At 38.6% G+C, this 16,046-nt stretch overlaps 1 protein-coding gene across 3 annotated transcripts in view; it reads left to right on the plus strand.

Annotated features, from left to right (window-relative positions):
- The window catches only part of VPS13D (vacuolar protein sorting 13 homolog D), a 1,255,097-nt gene that overhangs the window by 838,492 nt on the left and 400,559 nt on the right, over window positions 1-16,046 (plus strand). For all 3 annotated transcript variants that reach the window (XM_053690423.1, XM_053690422.1, XM_053690424.1), the window contains one exon: window positions 7,054-7,150. In XM_053690423.1, the coding sequence (XP_053546398.1) occupies window positions 7,054-7,150 (97 nt within the window). The remainder of the gene's footprint in view (window positions 1-7,053; window positions 7,151-16,046) is intronic.

Here is a 16,046-nt window from a genome sequence, read left to right on the forward strand (position 1 = left end):
TGTTCAAGGTCCGTTCGAACATCCGAATCTGGCCTCACTCCAACTGACTGCTTGGAGATTGAACGCTTGATTTTATCAAAGCGAGGGTTCTCAGATTCTGTCATTGATACTCTTGTTCAGGCCAGAAAGCCTGTAACTAGAAAAATCTACCATAAAATATGGAAAAAATATATCTGTTGGTGTGAATCTAAAGGATTCCCATGGAACAAGATAAAAATTCCTAAGATTCTATCCTTTCTTCAAGAAGGTTTGGAGAAAGGATTATCTGCAAGTTCTTTGAAGGGACAGATTTCTGCTTTATCTGTTTTTCTTCACAAAAAGCTGGCGGCTGTGCCAGATGTTCAAGCTTTTGTTCAGGCTCTGGTTAGAATCAAGCCTGTTTACAAACCTTTGACTCCTCCTTGGAGTCTCAATTTAGTTCTTTCAGTTCTTCAGGGGGTTCCGTTTGAACCCCTACATTCCGTTGATATCAAGTTATTATCTTGGAAAGTTTTGTTTTTGGTTGCAATTTCTTCTGCTAGAAGAGTTTCAGAGTTATCTGCTCTGCAGTGTTCTCCTCCTTATCTGGTGTTCCATGCAGATAAGGTGGTTTTGCGTACTAAACCTGGTTTTCTTCCGAAAGTTGTTTCTAACAAAAATATTAACCAGGAGATAGTCGTGCCTTCTTTGTGTCCGAATCCAGTTTCAAAGAAGGAACGTTTGTTGCACAATTTGGATGTAGTTCGTGCTCTAAAATTCTATTTAGAGGCTACAAAGGATTTCAGACAAACATCTTTGTTTGTTGTTTATTCTGGTAAAAGGAGAGGTCAAAAAGCAACTTCTACCTCTCTCTCTTTTTGGCTTAAAAGCATCATCAGATTGGCTTATGAGACTGCCGGACGGCAGCCTCCTGAAAGAATCACAGCTCATTCCACTAGGGCCGTGGCTTCCACATGGGCCTTCAAGAACGAGGCTTCTGTTGATCAGATATGTAAGGCAGCGACTTGGTCTTCACTGCACACTTTTACAAAATTTTACAAATTTGATACTTTTGCTTCTTCTGAGGCTATTTTTGGGAGAAAGGTTTTGCAAGCCGTGGTGCCTTCCATCTAGGTGACCTGATTTGCTCCCTCCCATCATCCGTGTCCTAAAGCTTTGGTATTGGTTCCCACAAGTAAGGATGACGCCGTGGACCGGACACACCTATGTTGGAGAAAACAGAATTTATGTTTACCTGATAAATTACTTTCTCCAACGGTGTGTCCGGTCCACGGCCCGCCCTGGTTTTTTAATCAGGTCTGATGATTTATTTTCTCTAACTACAGTCACCACTGTATCATATGATTTCTCCTATGCAAATTTTCATCCTTTACGTCGGTCGAATGACTGGGGAAGGCGGAGCCTAGGAGGGATCATGTGACCAGCTTTGCTGGGCTCTTTGCCATTTCCTGTTGGGGAGGAGAATATCCCACAAGTAAGGATGACGCCGTGGACCGGACACACCGTTGGAGAAAGTAATTTATCAGGTAAACATAAATTCTGTTTTTTTTCTAACACATGGTTAAGTCTTTATTTAGTTACCTTTCTATATGTGAAGCAGGTTACTTAAGGAAGTGTACATTAATTTTACTATCACACATGCAGTGCTCTGCGGTTCCTTGCAATTTTCATATGGAATTCCTGCACAAGACATTGCTGCTTTAATGTACATGGCGGTCTTTTAACAGCAATGTTGACATACTAATTTGATTGTTTCTGCACACAGAAATAAGAAATTACTTTTAAAATTTAAAGAGACAGTAACGTTTTTTATGGGTCAATTTCTATTACAAAATTACACTCTCTTTTCTGAACCTTCTCCTTTTAAGGCATTTGCTGTTTAGGAGTATGTTGACAATGGTCACTTTATTCCACAAATTTCTCCTATAGTGCCCACAAAATGTTATGGCCCACATGCAGTGCCCTGCGCTTACTCACAAACTCCGTCCGGAGTTACTCTGCATCTCATGCATTATATGTTTTTCCCACGTGGAAGATAACATTACTAGAGGACTTATTTTCAATTGTTTAAGGCGATGGATTCAGTAGTTGCTATTCCAAATGATTCTTCCTTGTTAGAGGAAGATACTTCGGCATTATATGAGAGAAAATTCTCAGTCTCAGATTAATAATATCTTTATTTAATCCTGAGGTTGTTTTTCTTTTAGTTCTTTAGCTTTAACACCTCCATTTGGTACTTTAGGAGTTTTTATCTACCCTGGACGACTCCGACTATACCGGTGTAATCTATCCTAGTGCGTCCAGTAAGTTATAAGGAATGGAAAAGGCCGCATTCCCTATATTAAAGAAATCCCATAGCCGACTCAGCTAAGGAGGCTGGGTGAACATTCCCTAGGGTGAAAGGAGTAGTTTCCAGCTTAGCTAAGATAACTACTATACCCTTAGAGGATAGCTGGATTTTTCAAAGGTCCTATGGACGAAAATTAGAAAAGGGATGTACACCAGGGCTTACAATGGCATCCAGCTGTGTACTTTACTACCGTCACTAATGCGACCGCATATTGGTTTGATGCGTTGTCTGATGCTATTAAGTCAGAAACTCCCCTGGATCAAATCCAAGATAGGATAAAGGCTTTTAAATTGGCTAATTCCTTTATTTCAAATTCTTCCCTTCAAGTTATCAAAATGGGAGCATAGGTTCAGGTTTCTCTGTTCCAGCTCACAGAGCCTTATGGTTAGAGCCTTGTTCTATGGATGTATGCTCTAAGTCTAAGCTTTTAACGATTCATTACAAGGGGAAGACCTTGTTGGAACCTGGCTTGACGGAAATAATCTCCTTTGAAATTTAAAAAAAAAAAAAATCCAAATAGATAGATCGGATCTTGTAGGGGGCAGACTTTCATTCGCTCACAGGTTTTTGCTTTCAAGATTATCTGCAGATCAGACAAAAAGAAAGTTGTTCTTACACTGCGTAAGAGACATCTCAGATCTGGGAATGATTGTTCCAGTTCCAATACAGGTACTGGATCTGGGTTGTTTTTTTTTATACCAATCGGTTTGTGGTTCCCAAAAAAAGAGGGAACCTTCAGACCACTTTTTAGATCTCAAGGGTCTAAACAGATTTTCTTAGTGTACCGTCCTTCAAGATGGCAACTATTAGTTCCATTCTTCCCTTGATCCAAGAGAGTCAATTTATGACAACAGTGGATTTAAAGGATGCGTATCTTCATGTGCCATTCACTAGTTGGTCAAACGCTTCTAGTTCGTGGCTCTTTCCTTTCGTTCTTGCCTCAGCTCTCAGAGTTTTCACGAAGGCTCTGGGAGCGCTGTTGGTGGTGCTTCGGTTACGGGGCATTGCAGTGGCGTCCTATCTGGACGACATTCTAGTCCAGGCGCCATCCTTACAGCTAGCAAGATTTCACACAGACTTGGTGTTATCCTTCCTGTGGCCTTTACGGGTGGAAGGTAAATTTGGAATAGAGTTCCTTAGTCCCATGCACAAGGGTAACTTTCTTGGGAACCATTATAGATTCCATATCAATGAAAATTTTTCTGACAGGATGTCAGGAATTCAGAGATTATCAATACTTGTTTAGTCATTCAGTCCACTCCTCTGCCTTCAGTGGCTCAGTGCATGGAGGTAATCGGACTGATGGTAGCGGCAATGGACATCATCCTGTTTGCTCGGTTCCATCTCAGACCTCTGCAGTTAAACATGCTAAGGCAATTGATCGGAGATTATACAGTTTTGTCTCCTTGAATACTACTGGAGCAGGAGACAAGGGATTCTCTTCAATGGTGGTTGTCTCTGGATCATCTCTCCCATGGAACCTGCTTTTGCAGACCTTCTTGGGTGTTTGTGACAACAGACGCCAGCCTTCTAGGGTGGGGAGCAGTCTGGGGCTCCCTAAGGGCTCAGGGGGTTTGGACTCAGCCAGAGTCTTTTTTTCCTATAAACATTCTGGAGCTGAGAACGATCTACCATGTTCTTTTGGCCTAGCCTCAGTTAGCCTCGGTCCAGTTTATCAGGTTCCAGTCGATCGAAATGACGTCAGTGGCTTATATCAATCATCAGGGAGGAACGAGGAGTTCCTTAGCGATGACAGAGGTATCCAAAATAGTTCAGTGGGCGGAGGCCCATGCTTACTGCCTGTTGGCGAGCTACATCCCAGGGGTGGATCATTTGGGAGGCGGATTTCCTGCGCTGGCAGTCCTTTCATCCAGGGGAGTGGGAACTCCATCCAGAAGTGTTCTCCAGCTTTTTCCTCCGTTTGCTTTTCTTCCTGGGGCCATTGCTCGAATCAAGCAGGAGAGGGCTTCGGTGATCCTCATAGCACCGACTTCGCCTTGTAGGATTTGGTATGCAGATCTGGTGGACATGTCATCTCTGCCACCATGGATACTTTCGTTGAGGAAGGACCTTCTAATTCTCGGGCCCCTCCTTCACCCAAATCTGGTTTATCTGAAACTGACTGCTTGGAGATTGAACACTTATTATCCAAGCGGGGTTTTTCTGACTCGGTCATTGTGACCATGATTCAAGCTCGAAAGCCTGTTATTAGTCAAATTTATCATAAGATATGGCATAAATATCTATTTTGGTGTGAATCCATGGACTACTCATGGAGTAGATAGGATTCCTAGAATTTTCTCTTTTCTCCAAGAGGGTTTAGAGGAAGATTTATCGTCAAGTTCCCTAACGGGTAAAAACTCTGTCTTTCTCTATTTTGTTACGCAAACGTCTGGTAGCTGTCCCAGATGTACAATCATTTTGTCAGGCCTTGGTCAGGATCAGGCCTGTGTTCATACCAGTTACTCCTCCATGGAGTCTGAATTTTGTTTTCAGAGTTCTTCAAGGGGCTCTGTTTGAGCCTATTCCTTCCTTTAGATATTGAGTTATCTTGGAAAGTTTTATTTCTTATTGCTATTTCTTCTGCTCGGAGAGTGTCAGAACTCTCAGAGCTCTTGGCATTTCAGTATGAGTCTCCTTATCTTACTTCTATTCAGATAAGGTAGTTTTGCGTACTAACTTAGGATTTCTTCCTAAGGTTGTTTCTGATCGGAACATTAATCAGGAGATTGTTGTTCTTTTCTTGTGTCCTAATCGGCTCCTGTTCAATTTGGACGTGGTCCATGCTTTAAAGTTTTTACCTGCAGGCTACTTCTCTTTCTTTTTGGCTGAAGAGTATATGTTTTGCATTTGAGACTGCTGGACAGCAGCCTCCAGAGAGAGTTATGGCTCATTCCATGAGGGCTGTTGCTTCCTCATGGGCGTCCAAAAATGTAGCTTCTGTAGAACAGATTTGCAAGGCTGCAACTTTGTCTTCTCTTCACACTTTTTCAAAATTCTACAAATTTGACACTTTTGCCTCGGCTGAGGCCGTTTTTGGAAGAAAGGTTCTTCAAGCAGTGGTGCCTTCCGTTTAGGTTTCCTGTCTTATCCCTCCCGTATTATCTGTGTACTCTAGCTTGGGTATTGAATCCCATTAGTAATTAAGATGATCCGTGGACTCGTGTCTTAAAAAAGAAAAGAAAATTTATGCTTACCTGATAAATTTATTTCTTTTTTGACACGATGAGTCCACGGCCCGCCCTGTTCTTTTAGACAGGTTGTGGGTTTTTGTAAACTTCAGACACCTTTGCACCTTGACTTTTCCTTTCTCTTCCTAACTTTGGTCGAATGACTGGAGTGGGAGGGAAGGGAGGAGCTATTTAACAGCTCTGCTGTGGTGCTCTTTGCCTCCTCCTGCTGACCAGGAGGTGAATATCCCATTAGTAATCAAGATGATCCGTGGACTCATCGTGTAAAAAAAAAAAAAATATTTCAGGTAAGCATAAATTTTCTTTTTGCTCGCGCGCATTTGCGTATTCTCCCATAGAAGTCAAGGGAGAGAAAAAGAGTGAAAAGAAGCCCAACACCCTACGCTTGCGCAAACCCTGTTCGTCACATAATAGAATATGTTTTATTTATTCATAAATACATATTTCTACATATATCTGATGGGATTTTTGTACAATATATATCTATACCTATATATATATATATATATATATATATATATAATTATACATAGGTATAGATATATAGGAATATCTATTTAGAAATATATAGAGCATATTCTGCTATGTGCAGAACATTGAAATGTTAAATATTTACAGTAAATACACAGTTTAACACTTTATTAAATATCAATATTGCATAAATGTTTTTTTCATGTTTTCATATACTTAACTGCAAAGGGCTGCAATGCGCTTATGTATATATATGTCTATATATGTGTATATATATTTATGTGTTTATATGTGTGTGTGTGTATATTTATATATATATATATTTCTGTAAATACATATATACACACATAAATACATATGTTCACATATATAGACATATAAATATACATACATATCCATCTTTAGACATGTATATGTATGCATCTCTATGTTAAAGCCCTTTGCCTGAGACCTCATATATTTGAGCCCTTAAAACTTTTGTGTGCAATATTTTTTAAAATAATTTGTATTAGATGGTGTTTTGAGTGTAACTCTACTTTGTAATGTTTTTTATGTGTTTTGTAACACTTTTTTGTTTAGCGAAACAGCTCTGAAGTTGCGGTAATAATTCTAGCGTAAATCTTGATTGCGCTTAAGCGCTCGCATTTGCTTTCAACTCGTAATACCAGCAGTAAGCCCGATGAGCACAAACACCTGCGATAAACCCCTTATCGCTTGCGCACAAACGTTTGCATTCCACTTGTAATTCGGCTCTAAATATTTTCACCATTTTCCTCTTTTAAATTGCAAGTTAAAATAACTGGAAAAGTAAAAAATAAAATAAAAGGAGTGGGAAAGTGGCATTAGAGAAGTGGGCTGAGATTCATAACCTGGTAATTCATCTGTAATTTTGCTGGTGGGCAGATTTACTAGTTATTCTACAGAATCTGTTGGCACTCTACAAATAACTGATGATGATAATAATACTCTTTAGTTTAATAAATATCATAGGGCTATATATGTAATATCTTTCGTATCCCTGTATTCAAGGTAAAAGTGATCTTTGTTTTCTTTTCATTCTAGCACTTAATGATCACGTCACAAAAATTTACTGTTCAAATAGAAGAAAAACTACTTCTAAAACTGCTAAGCTACTTTGGTTTTCATCAATCAGATACAGGTATGTTGTGTATGATAAATGTATTCCTAGTTTCAGTAGTGCTATGGATATGGATACAGTTTTACATGTGATAAGAACATTAAGGGCTAGATTAGAAGTGGAGAGCAAAATATTGCTTCTGCGAAAGCGATATTTGCACTTCACTTAGTAATACCAGTGCACATAAATTGCATGGAAGCATTGCACTCACGATAGTGTGCTCCCATAGACTCTATTGGGAGCCTTGTTCTCTAGCACAGCAAAGGGGGTAAGTCATGCAGCAATGGGCAGCAAATGTTAAAAATGTATATATATATGATTGTATACCTATATACTTATGTGTTAATATGTGATATACATAAATATATATGTATATAAGCATATACATATATTAACAGGGAACACACAGTTCCCCATAGACCGCAATGTAAAGGCACTTTTCAGTGCCTTTTTTTTTTCTAACAACCCACACCGCCACTTTTAACCTCTAAAAACTTCTTTGTGCAGTTGTTTTTTATGCTACTTTTTTAAATAAAAAACTATAAGGCACTTGTAATAGCTGGTTGTTTATCGCACGCACGTAAATGGGCAAATTTGCCAATTTACAGGCGCAAGATAAATTAGCGCTCCACTTGCCCTAATTTGGGGGAATAATATTGCCATTTAAGAGCATTCTTGTTCCTTGGTATGAAGTGTAGTCTAAGATTAAACGTTGTGATTTGCTAGAAAAGATTTCTACTGTGTAAGCACAATAGACAAATCTGTTTGTGTGGGAGTGATGACGATAAAACTTAAATGTAATTTGAACTAAGCATAGTTAGAGATGCATTGAACGGAGAATCAACATTATGGGGTAGATTTTCTAAGAGGCGAGTCATGTCCGCTTGACCTCGCTAAATGCTTATAGCATACGTTGTCTGCATTTATCGTTGCACAAGTATTTCTAGTGAAATGCTTGTGCAATGCCGCCCCCTGCTCGCCGGCGGCCAATCGGCCATTAGCAGGGGGTGTCAATCATCCAGATCGGATCAGGATAATTTCAGGCCGCCACCTAAAAGGTGACGGAAAAGTTAAGGAGCAGCAGTTACGTTTCAGGCAAGCTTAAAACGATGGTGGTAGGAAGCTGCATCCACTGCTCAATACATCTACCCCTATTTCTTTCACAGAGGAGAAATAACCTATAGTACATAAGTCTGATACTAAAATACCAGGCAATTTCCCTCTGAATGAGAAAGAGCATCAAACCCATTATGTTTGTCATTCTCACATACACAATAGCTCTTTGAAAGGTCTGTAATACAATTTTGCGATATTTGAGATATTTAAGTCTTATTTAATATTGGATCATTTGGACTATTTTGAGTTTTTCTAATGATTTCATATGCAGAACTTATGGGTATGAGAAGGGCCTACTTGGAACAGGTGGAAGTTGCAAGAGATCTTTTGTATCTTTTCTCTCGTATTTAGAATAATGTGGTGTAATTTTTTTGCTTTTGCTCCAGTATGAAGACTCATTTTTTTGCTTTTTTTAAAGTTGAAGAAAAAAACATTAAAACCCCTAACAGTTTAAATTACTGTTTTTACAATAGATTAGACCTCTCCTGACCTCAATGATTCTTATGCATAGCCAGATTTGGTTCCAACATGCAGGCATCATACGTGTTTTCCTCTTGGTGGCTCACAAGGTTCTAGGGGCTAATTACTCTCTGGGGGTCCACTTTCTGGTTTGTTTGCAGAGGGTGCATAGTATATTTTGGGGTATATACTCATGTCATTTTCATCTGCACTATTTGCCTCTATATTCCACATATTGTAAATTCCTTCTCCAGGCGTACTGTTGGCATCTTTACATAGTTTGTATATTCATTGAGTGTGCACTACAGCCTTACTCCTATCTTGGGTATGTTTTGGGGTTGGGGTAGCTTGTACATTCCAAGTTTTGTTTTTCTAATCATAATAGTTAATGGTTTCTTAACCTATTTGTCACCCAAAGTTTATTTGTCATTGAGTATATTATACAAACAACACACACACATGCACATACACGCATACACATACATAGACTCATACACACACACATACATATGCACACACACCCATGCACAAACACATACACACACATATATACATACACACACACATACATACACGCACACACATATGCACACATACATATACACACATAAATACACCCATACATGCATACATACGCATACCAACACACACATGCATACGCGGATACACATACATAAACTTATACACACATACGCACACACATGCATACACCCATACACGCATACACACACGCATAAACACATACATACACATCCATACATACACCCATACATACACACACACGCATAAACACATACATACACATCCATACATACACCCATACATACACACACGCATAAACACATACATACACAAACACACACACATACATACACACCCATACATACATACACACATACATACATACACACACGCATAAACACATACATACATACACACATACATACACACCTATACATACATACACACACGCGCATACATACATCCATACATATACATACACACCCATACATACATACACACACACGCATACATACATACATACACACACGCATGAACACATATATACATACCCATACATATACATACACACACATACATACATACACACACACGCACATAAACACATACATACATACCCATACATACATACCCACATACATAAATACAGACACATACATACACACACACGCACATAAACACATACATACATACCCATACATACATACCCACATACATAAATACAGACACATACATACACACACACGCACATAAACACATACATACATACCCATACATACATACCCACATACATAAATACAGACACATACATACACATACACACATAGGATTGCCAGCTATCCACCACAAAATACTGGACCATCTCTAGGTGATGGAACATAATGGTAGATGCCACCACTCTTGATCCAACAGGTATATTTTTCAAAACAGATCAGTATTTTACCCCATGGCTGCCAGTATCGTACAAATAACTTCAACATAAACAGAAGTGGTTTTACTGTCACTAATTATGTTCTGCTCCATATTTGTAATGTATTGAGACACAGGAGGCCTTTTACATTCAACTAAAACCCATGGACTTAAAAAAACTGGACATATAAAAAAACTGGACATATAAAAAAAACTGGACATATAAAAAACTGAACATATAAAAAAACTGAACATATAAAAAACTGAACATATAAAAAACTGGACATATAAACATCAATGCCAGAGTTTAAATTCCTAATCAAACATTATAAAGCATGATGATTCAAAAGTTAGTCGTCCCTACCCCAAATAATGTAATATATTATTTCATTGCAGTTTTATTTTGGCATTTTCATGATCTTATAGAGACATGAAACAAAAAAAGTTTGTTTGAAGATTCCGATAGGGTATAATTGTAAAAAAAAAATCCAATTTATTTCTATTATTACATGTATTTCTCTTAGGATTCTTTGTTCTCTCAAAAGCATGTACATAGCACCTGGCAGCAGTTTTACAAGGATGATTTTAACAAAGTTATAACATTGGATGAGCACTAGATGGCAGCATTGGTTACAAAAATGTCTGTCAATACATGCTCTAGTCATGTGCATGCTACCTACCTAGGTATGCTCTTCAGCAAAGAATACTGTGAGAATATAGCATATTTGAAATTAGAACAACATTTTAAAAAGAAAATTACAAATTTAATACACTCTGATTTATGAAAAATGGATTTCATGTCCCTTTAATGTTTCGGAACTTCAAGTGATGGTAAACTTTGCCCTTTGTATAATCAGATCTATAATGTTAGTGATATTTTAAGGGGACAGTCTAGTCAAAATTAAACTTTCATGATTCAGATAGAGCATGTGATTTTAAACAACTTTCCAATTTACTTTTTCATTAAATTTGCTTTGTTCTTTTGGTATTATTTGTTGAAAGCTAAACCTAGGTGGCTCATGTGTGTCAGCACCGATTGGCTAAAATGTATGTCTGTCAAAATAACTGAGATAAGGGGGGCAGTCTGCAAAGGCTCCGATACAAGGTAATCACAGAGGTAAAAAGTGTGGGTAATAAAGGGATTATCTATCTTTTTAAACAATAGATATTTACAAGTAGACTATCCCTTTAAGTGAAGTTTAATTCATCAGTTGTAATGAAGATGCGCTATAACTTACATTTTAATGTAGCATTGAAATTCTAATACCCCTCGCTTCCGCCGCCCCCTTCAAAAATATTTTTTTTTTGTGAGTTAATGGTTTGAAATATTCTCCAATCAGCGCTCTAGCCATACAGCACTTTTCTTGCAGCTAGAGCGTTAATTGCTTAACAATTCAAACCATTGGCTCACAAAAAAAACAACTTTTGAAGTGGGCGGCGGGAGCGCAGGGTATTAGAAATTAAAAGCTACATTAAAAAGTAAGTTATAGCACATCTTCATTACAACTGACGAATTAAACTCTATCTAAAATATTGCTAACATTCCAGATCTGTTTATACAAAGAGAAAGGCTACCATCATTAATGGAGTTTTTACATAAAATACTTAGTTATATGTAATTAAGCAACTTTGCAATATATTTTCAATATTTGTTGTCCCATTTCATGTAATTTAGCTCTGAAAATTGAGCAATTTCAAATTCTCAGAACTTGAAATGTACTTGCTGACTAATCAAGACAAACTCTGCTACATAGCTGCCCCTAGTTGGCTTTATCAGATAACAGATTCAAAACAATGCACTTTATTCTAACTATATAATCGCAAATGGTGGGTGGAGTTTGAAAAATAATTGCAGTAAAAAAAAAAGGTTGTTAATTGTTTCAAGCACATAAAGACTTGGCTGGTATGTTATTCTATAGCAACACAACATGAGTATCTTGTAATTACAAAGTATTTACTATACCTTTAATGCAAGCTTTTTTTCCCAGACTGTTTAACTTTAGGCCCTGATTTTCAGGTATAAATTTGGATTGCATTAAAGGGACCCTGAACCAAAATTTCTTTCTTTCATGGTTCAGATAGAGTATGCAATTTTAAGCCACTTTCTAATTTACTCCTATTATCAATTTTTCTTCGTTCTCTCTGTATCTTTATTTGAAAAAGCAGGAATGAAAGCTTAGAAGCCGGACCATTTTAGGTTCAGCACTTGGGTTAATCATTGCTGATTGGATGGCTAAATGTAGCCACCAACCAGCAATCACTATCCAGGGTGTTGAACCAAAAATGATCCGGCTTCAAAGCTTTCATTCCTGCTTTTTCAAATAAAGATACCAAGAAAACAAAGATAATTTGATAATAGGAGTAAATTTAAAAAGTTGCCTAAAATTACTATTAAAAAACCTAGAAAACTGAATGGGAAAAATAATATTGCCAAAGTTTTAAGTTCCCAATCAAACAGGAAGCTGCTGCAGGTCTCTCAGGGTTTTGCTTTAATTGAGCTTGCTCAACATATATTAATTAAAGTGCCTTTTAAACCTTTTTGTTTTTTTGCTGCATCCACTGCTTGTTTTTTTCACCATACAAAAGTAAGCACATACTAAACAATACAATCGATCTGAATATAAAATGCTATAAAGAATTGTGTAATTGTTTTGGTTGTAGTTTCAGCTAATGGTTTTAGTTGTAAGGATATAGAGAAAATGAAAACTTTAATCTTTTTTAATCACTTAAAGAGACACGATACCCAAATGTTGAAGTACTTGAAAGTAATGCGGCATAGCTGTAAAAAGCTGACTAGAAAATATCACCTGAAAATCTCTATGTAGAAAAGGAAGATATTTTACCTCAAAATTTCCTCAGTAGCCACACCTCATTGTAAAGGGACTTTAAACAGCCAATCAGGATGCTAGTCCCAGGACTTGCAAAGGAGTGTGCATCTGGCATGTGTAGGCACAGTCATGTTATTTCTTTCATGTAATTAACAAGAGTCCATGAGCTAGTGACGTATGGGATATACATTCCTACCAGGGGGGGCAAAGTTTCCCAAACCTTAAAATGCCTATAAATACACCCCTCACCACACCCACAAATCAGTTTTACAAACTTTGCCTCCAAGGGAGGTGGTGAAGTAAGTTTGTGCTAGATTCTACGTTGATATGCGCTCCGCAGCAAGTTGGAGCCCGGTTTTCCTCTCAGCGTGCAGTGAATGTCAGAGGGATGTGAAGAGAGTATTGCCTATTGAATGCAGTGATCTCCTTCTACGGGGTCTATTTCATAAGGTTCTCTGTTATCGGTCGTAGAGATTCATCTCTTACCTCCCTTTTCAGATCGACGATATACTCTTATATTTACCATTACCTCTACTGATTCTCGTTTCAGTACTGGTTTGGCTTTCTACAAACATGTAGATGAGTGTCCTGGGGTAAGTAAGTCTTATTTTCTGTGACACTCTAAGCTATGGTTGGGCACTTTATTTATAAAGTTCTAAATATATGTATTCAAACATTTATTTGCCTTGACTCAGAATGTTCAACTTTCCTTATTTTCAGACAGTCAGTTTCATATTTGGGATTATGCATTGAATTATCATATTTTTCTTACCTCAAAAATTTGACTTTTTTCCCTGTGGGCTGTTAGGCTCGCGGGGGCTGAAAATGCTTCATTTTATTGCGTCATTCTTGGCGCGGACTTTTTTGGCGCAAAAATTCTTTTCTGTTTCCGGCGTCATACGTGTCGCCGGAAGTTACGTCATTTTTTTGACGTTATTTTGCGCCAAAAATGTCGGCGTTCCGGATGTGGCGTCATTTTTGGCGCCAGAAGCATTTAGGCGCCAAATAATGTGGGCGTCTTATTTGGCGCTAAAAAATATGGGCGTCGCTTTTTGTCTCCACATTATTTCAGTCTCATTTTTCATTTGCTTCTGGTTGCTAGAAGCTTGATATTTGGCATTCTTTCCCATTCCTGAAACTGTCTTATAAGGAATTTGATCTATTTTGCTTTATATGTTGTTTTTTCTCTTACATATTGCAAGATGTCTCACGTTGCATCTGAGCCAGAAGATACTACAGGAAAATCACTGCCTGCTGGATCTACCAAAGCTAAGTGTATCTGCTGTAAATTTTTGGTAGCTATTCCTCCAGCTGTTGTTTGTAATAATTGTCATGACAAACTTGTTAAAGCAGATAATATTTCCTTTAGTAATGTACCATTGCCTGTTGCAGTTCTCTCAACATCTAAGGTGCAGAATGTTCCTGATAACATAAGAGATTTTGTTTCTGAATCCATAAAGAAGGCTTTGTCTGTTATTTCTCCTTCTAGTAAACGTAAAAAGTCTTTTAAATCTTCTCTCTCTACAGATGAATTTTTAAATGAGCACCATCATTTCTCCAACATAGGTGTGTCCGGTCCACGGCGTCATCCTTACTTGTGGGATATTCTCTTCCCCAACAGGAAATGGCAAAGAGCCCAGCAAAGCTGGTCACATGATCCCTCCTAGGCTCCGCCTACCCCAGTCATTCTCTTTGCCGTTGTACAGGCAACATCTCCACGGAGATGGCTTAGAGTTTTTTAGTGTTTAACTGTAGTTTTTATTATTCAATCAAGAGTTTGTTATTTTGAAATAGTGCTGGTATGTACTATTTACTCAGAAACAGAAAAGAGATGAAGATTTCTGTTTGTATGAGGAAAATGATTTTAGCAACCGTAACTAAAATCCATGGCTGTTCCACACAGGACTGTTGAGAGCAATTAACTTCAGTTGGGGGAACAGTGTGCAGTCTCTTACTGCTTGAGGTATGACACATTCTAACAAGACGATGTAATGCTGGAAGCTGTCATTTTCCCTATGGGATCCGGTAAGCCATGTTTATTACGATCGTAAATAAGGGCTTCACAAAGGCTTATTAAGACTGTAGACTTTTTCTGGGCTAAATCGATTCATTATTAACACATATTTAGCCTTGAGGAATCATTTTATCTGGGTATTTTGATATAATAATATCGGCAGGCACTGTATTAGACACCTTATTCCTTAGGGGCTTTCCCAAAGCTTAAGCAGAGCCTCATTTTCGCGCCGGTGTGGCGCACTTGTTTTTGAGAGGCATGGCATGCAGTCGCATGTGAGAGGAGCTCTGATACTTAGAAAAGACTTTCTGAAGGCGTCATTTGGTATCGTATTCCCCTTTGGGCTTGGTTGGGTCTCAGCAAAGCAGATACCAGGGACTGTAAAGGGGTTAAAGCTTAAAACGGCTCCGGTTCCGTTATTTTAAGGGTTAAAGCTTCCAAATTTGGTGTGCAATACTTTTAAGGGTCATTGTCACGACCGACGCCAGTCTGATGGGCTGGGGCGCGGTCTGGGGATCCCTGAAAGCTCAGGGTCTTTGGTCTCGGGAAGAATCTCTTCTACCGATAAATATTCTGGAACTGAGAGCGATATTCAATGCTCTCAAGGCTTGGCCTCAGCTAGCGTGGACCAAGTTCATACGGTTTCAATCAGACAACATGACAACTGTTGCGTACATCAACCATCAGGGGGGAACAAGGAGTTCCCTAGCGATGGAAGAAGTGACCAAAATCATTCTATGGGCGGAGTCTCACTCCTGCCACCTGTCTGCTATCCACATCCCAGGAGTGGAAAATTGGGAAGCGGATTTTCTGAGTCGTCAGACATTGCATCCGGGGGAGTGGGAACTCCATCCGGAAATCTTTGCCCAAGTCACTCGGCTGTGGGGCATTCCAGACATGGATCTGATGGCCTCTCGTCAGAACTTCAAAGTTCCTTGCTACGGGTCCAGATCCAGGGATCCCAAGGCGGCTCTAGTGGATGCACTAGTAGCACCTTGGACCTTCAAACTAGCTTATGTGTTCCCGCCATTTCCTCTCATCCCCAGGCTGGTAGCCAGGATCAATCAGG

The sequence above is a fragment of the Bombina bombina genome, chromosome 8 (assembly GCF_027579735.1).
Source record: "Bombina bombina isolate aBomBom1 chromosome 8, aBomBom1.pri, whole genome shotgun sequence".
Classification (NCBI taxonomy): domain Eukaryota; kingdom Metazoa; phylum Chordata; class Amphibia; order Anura; family Bombinatoridae; genus Bombina; species Bombina bombina.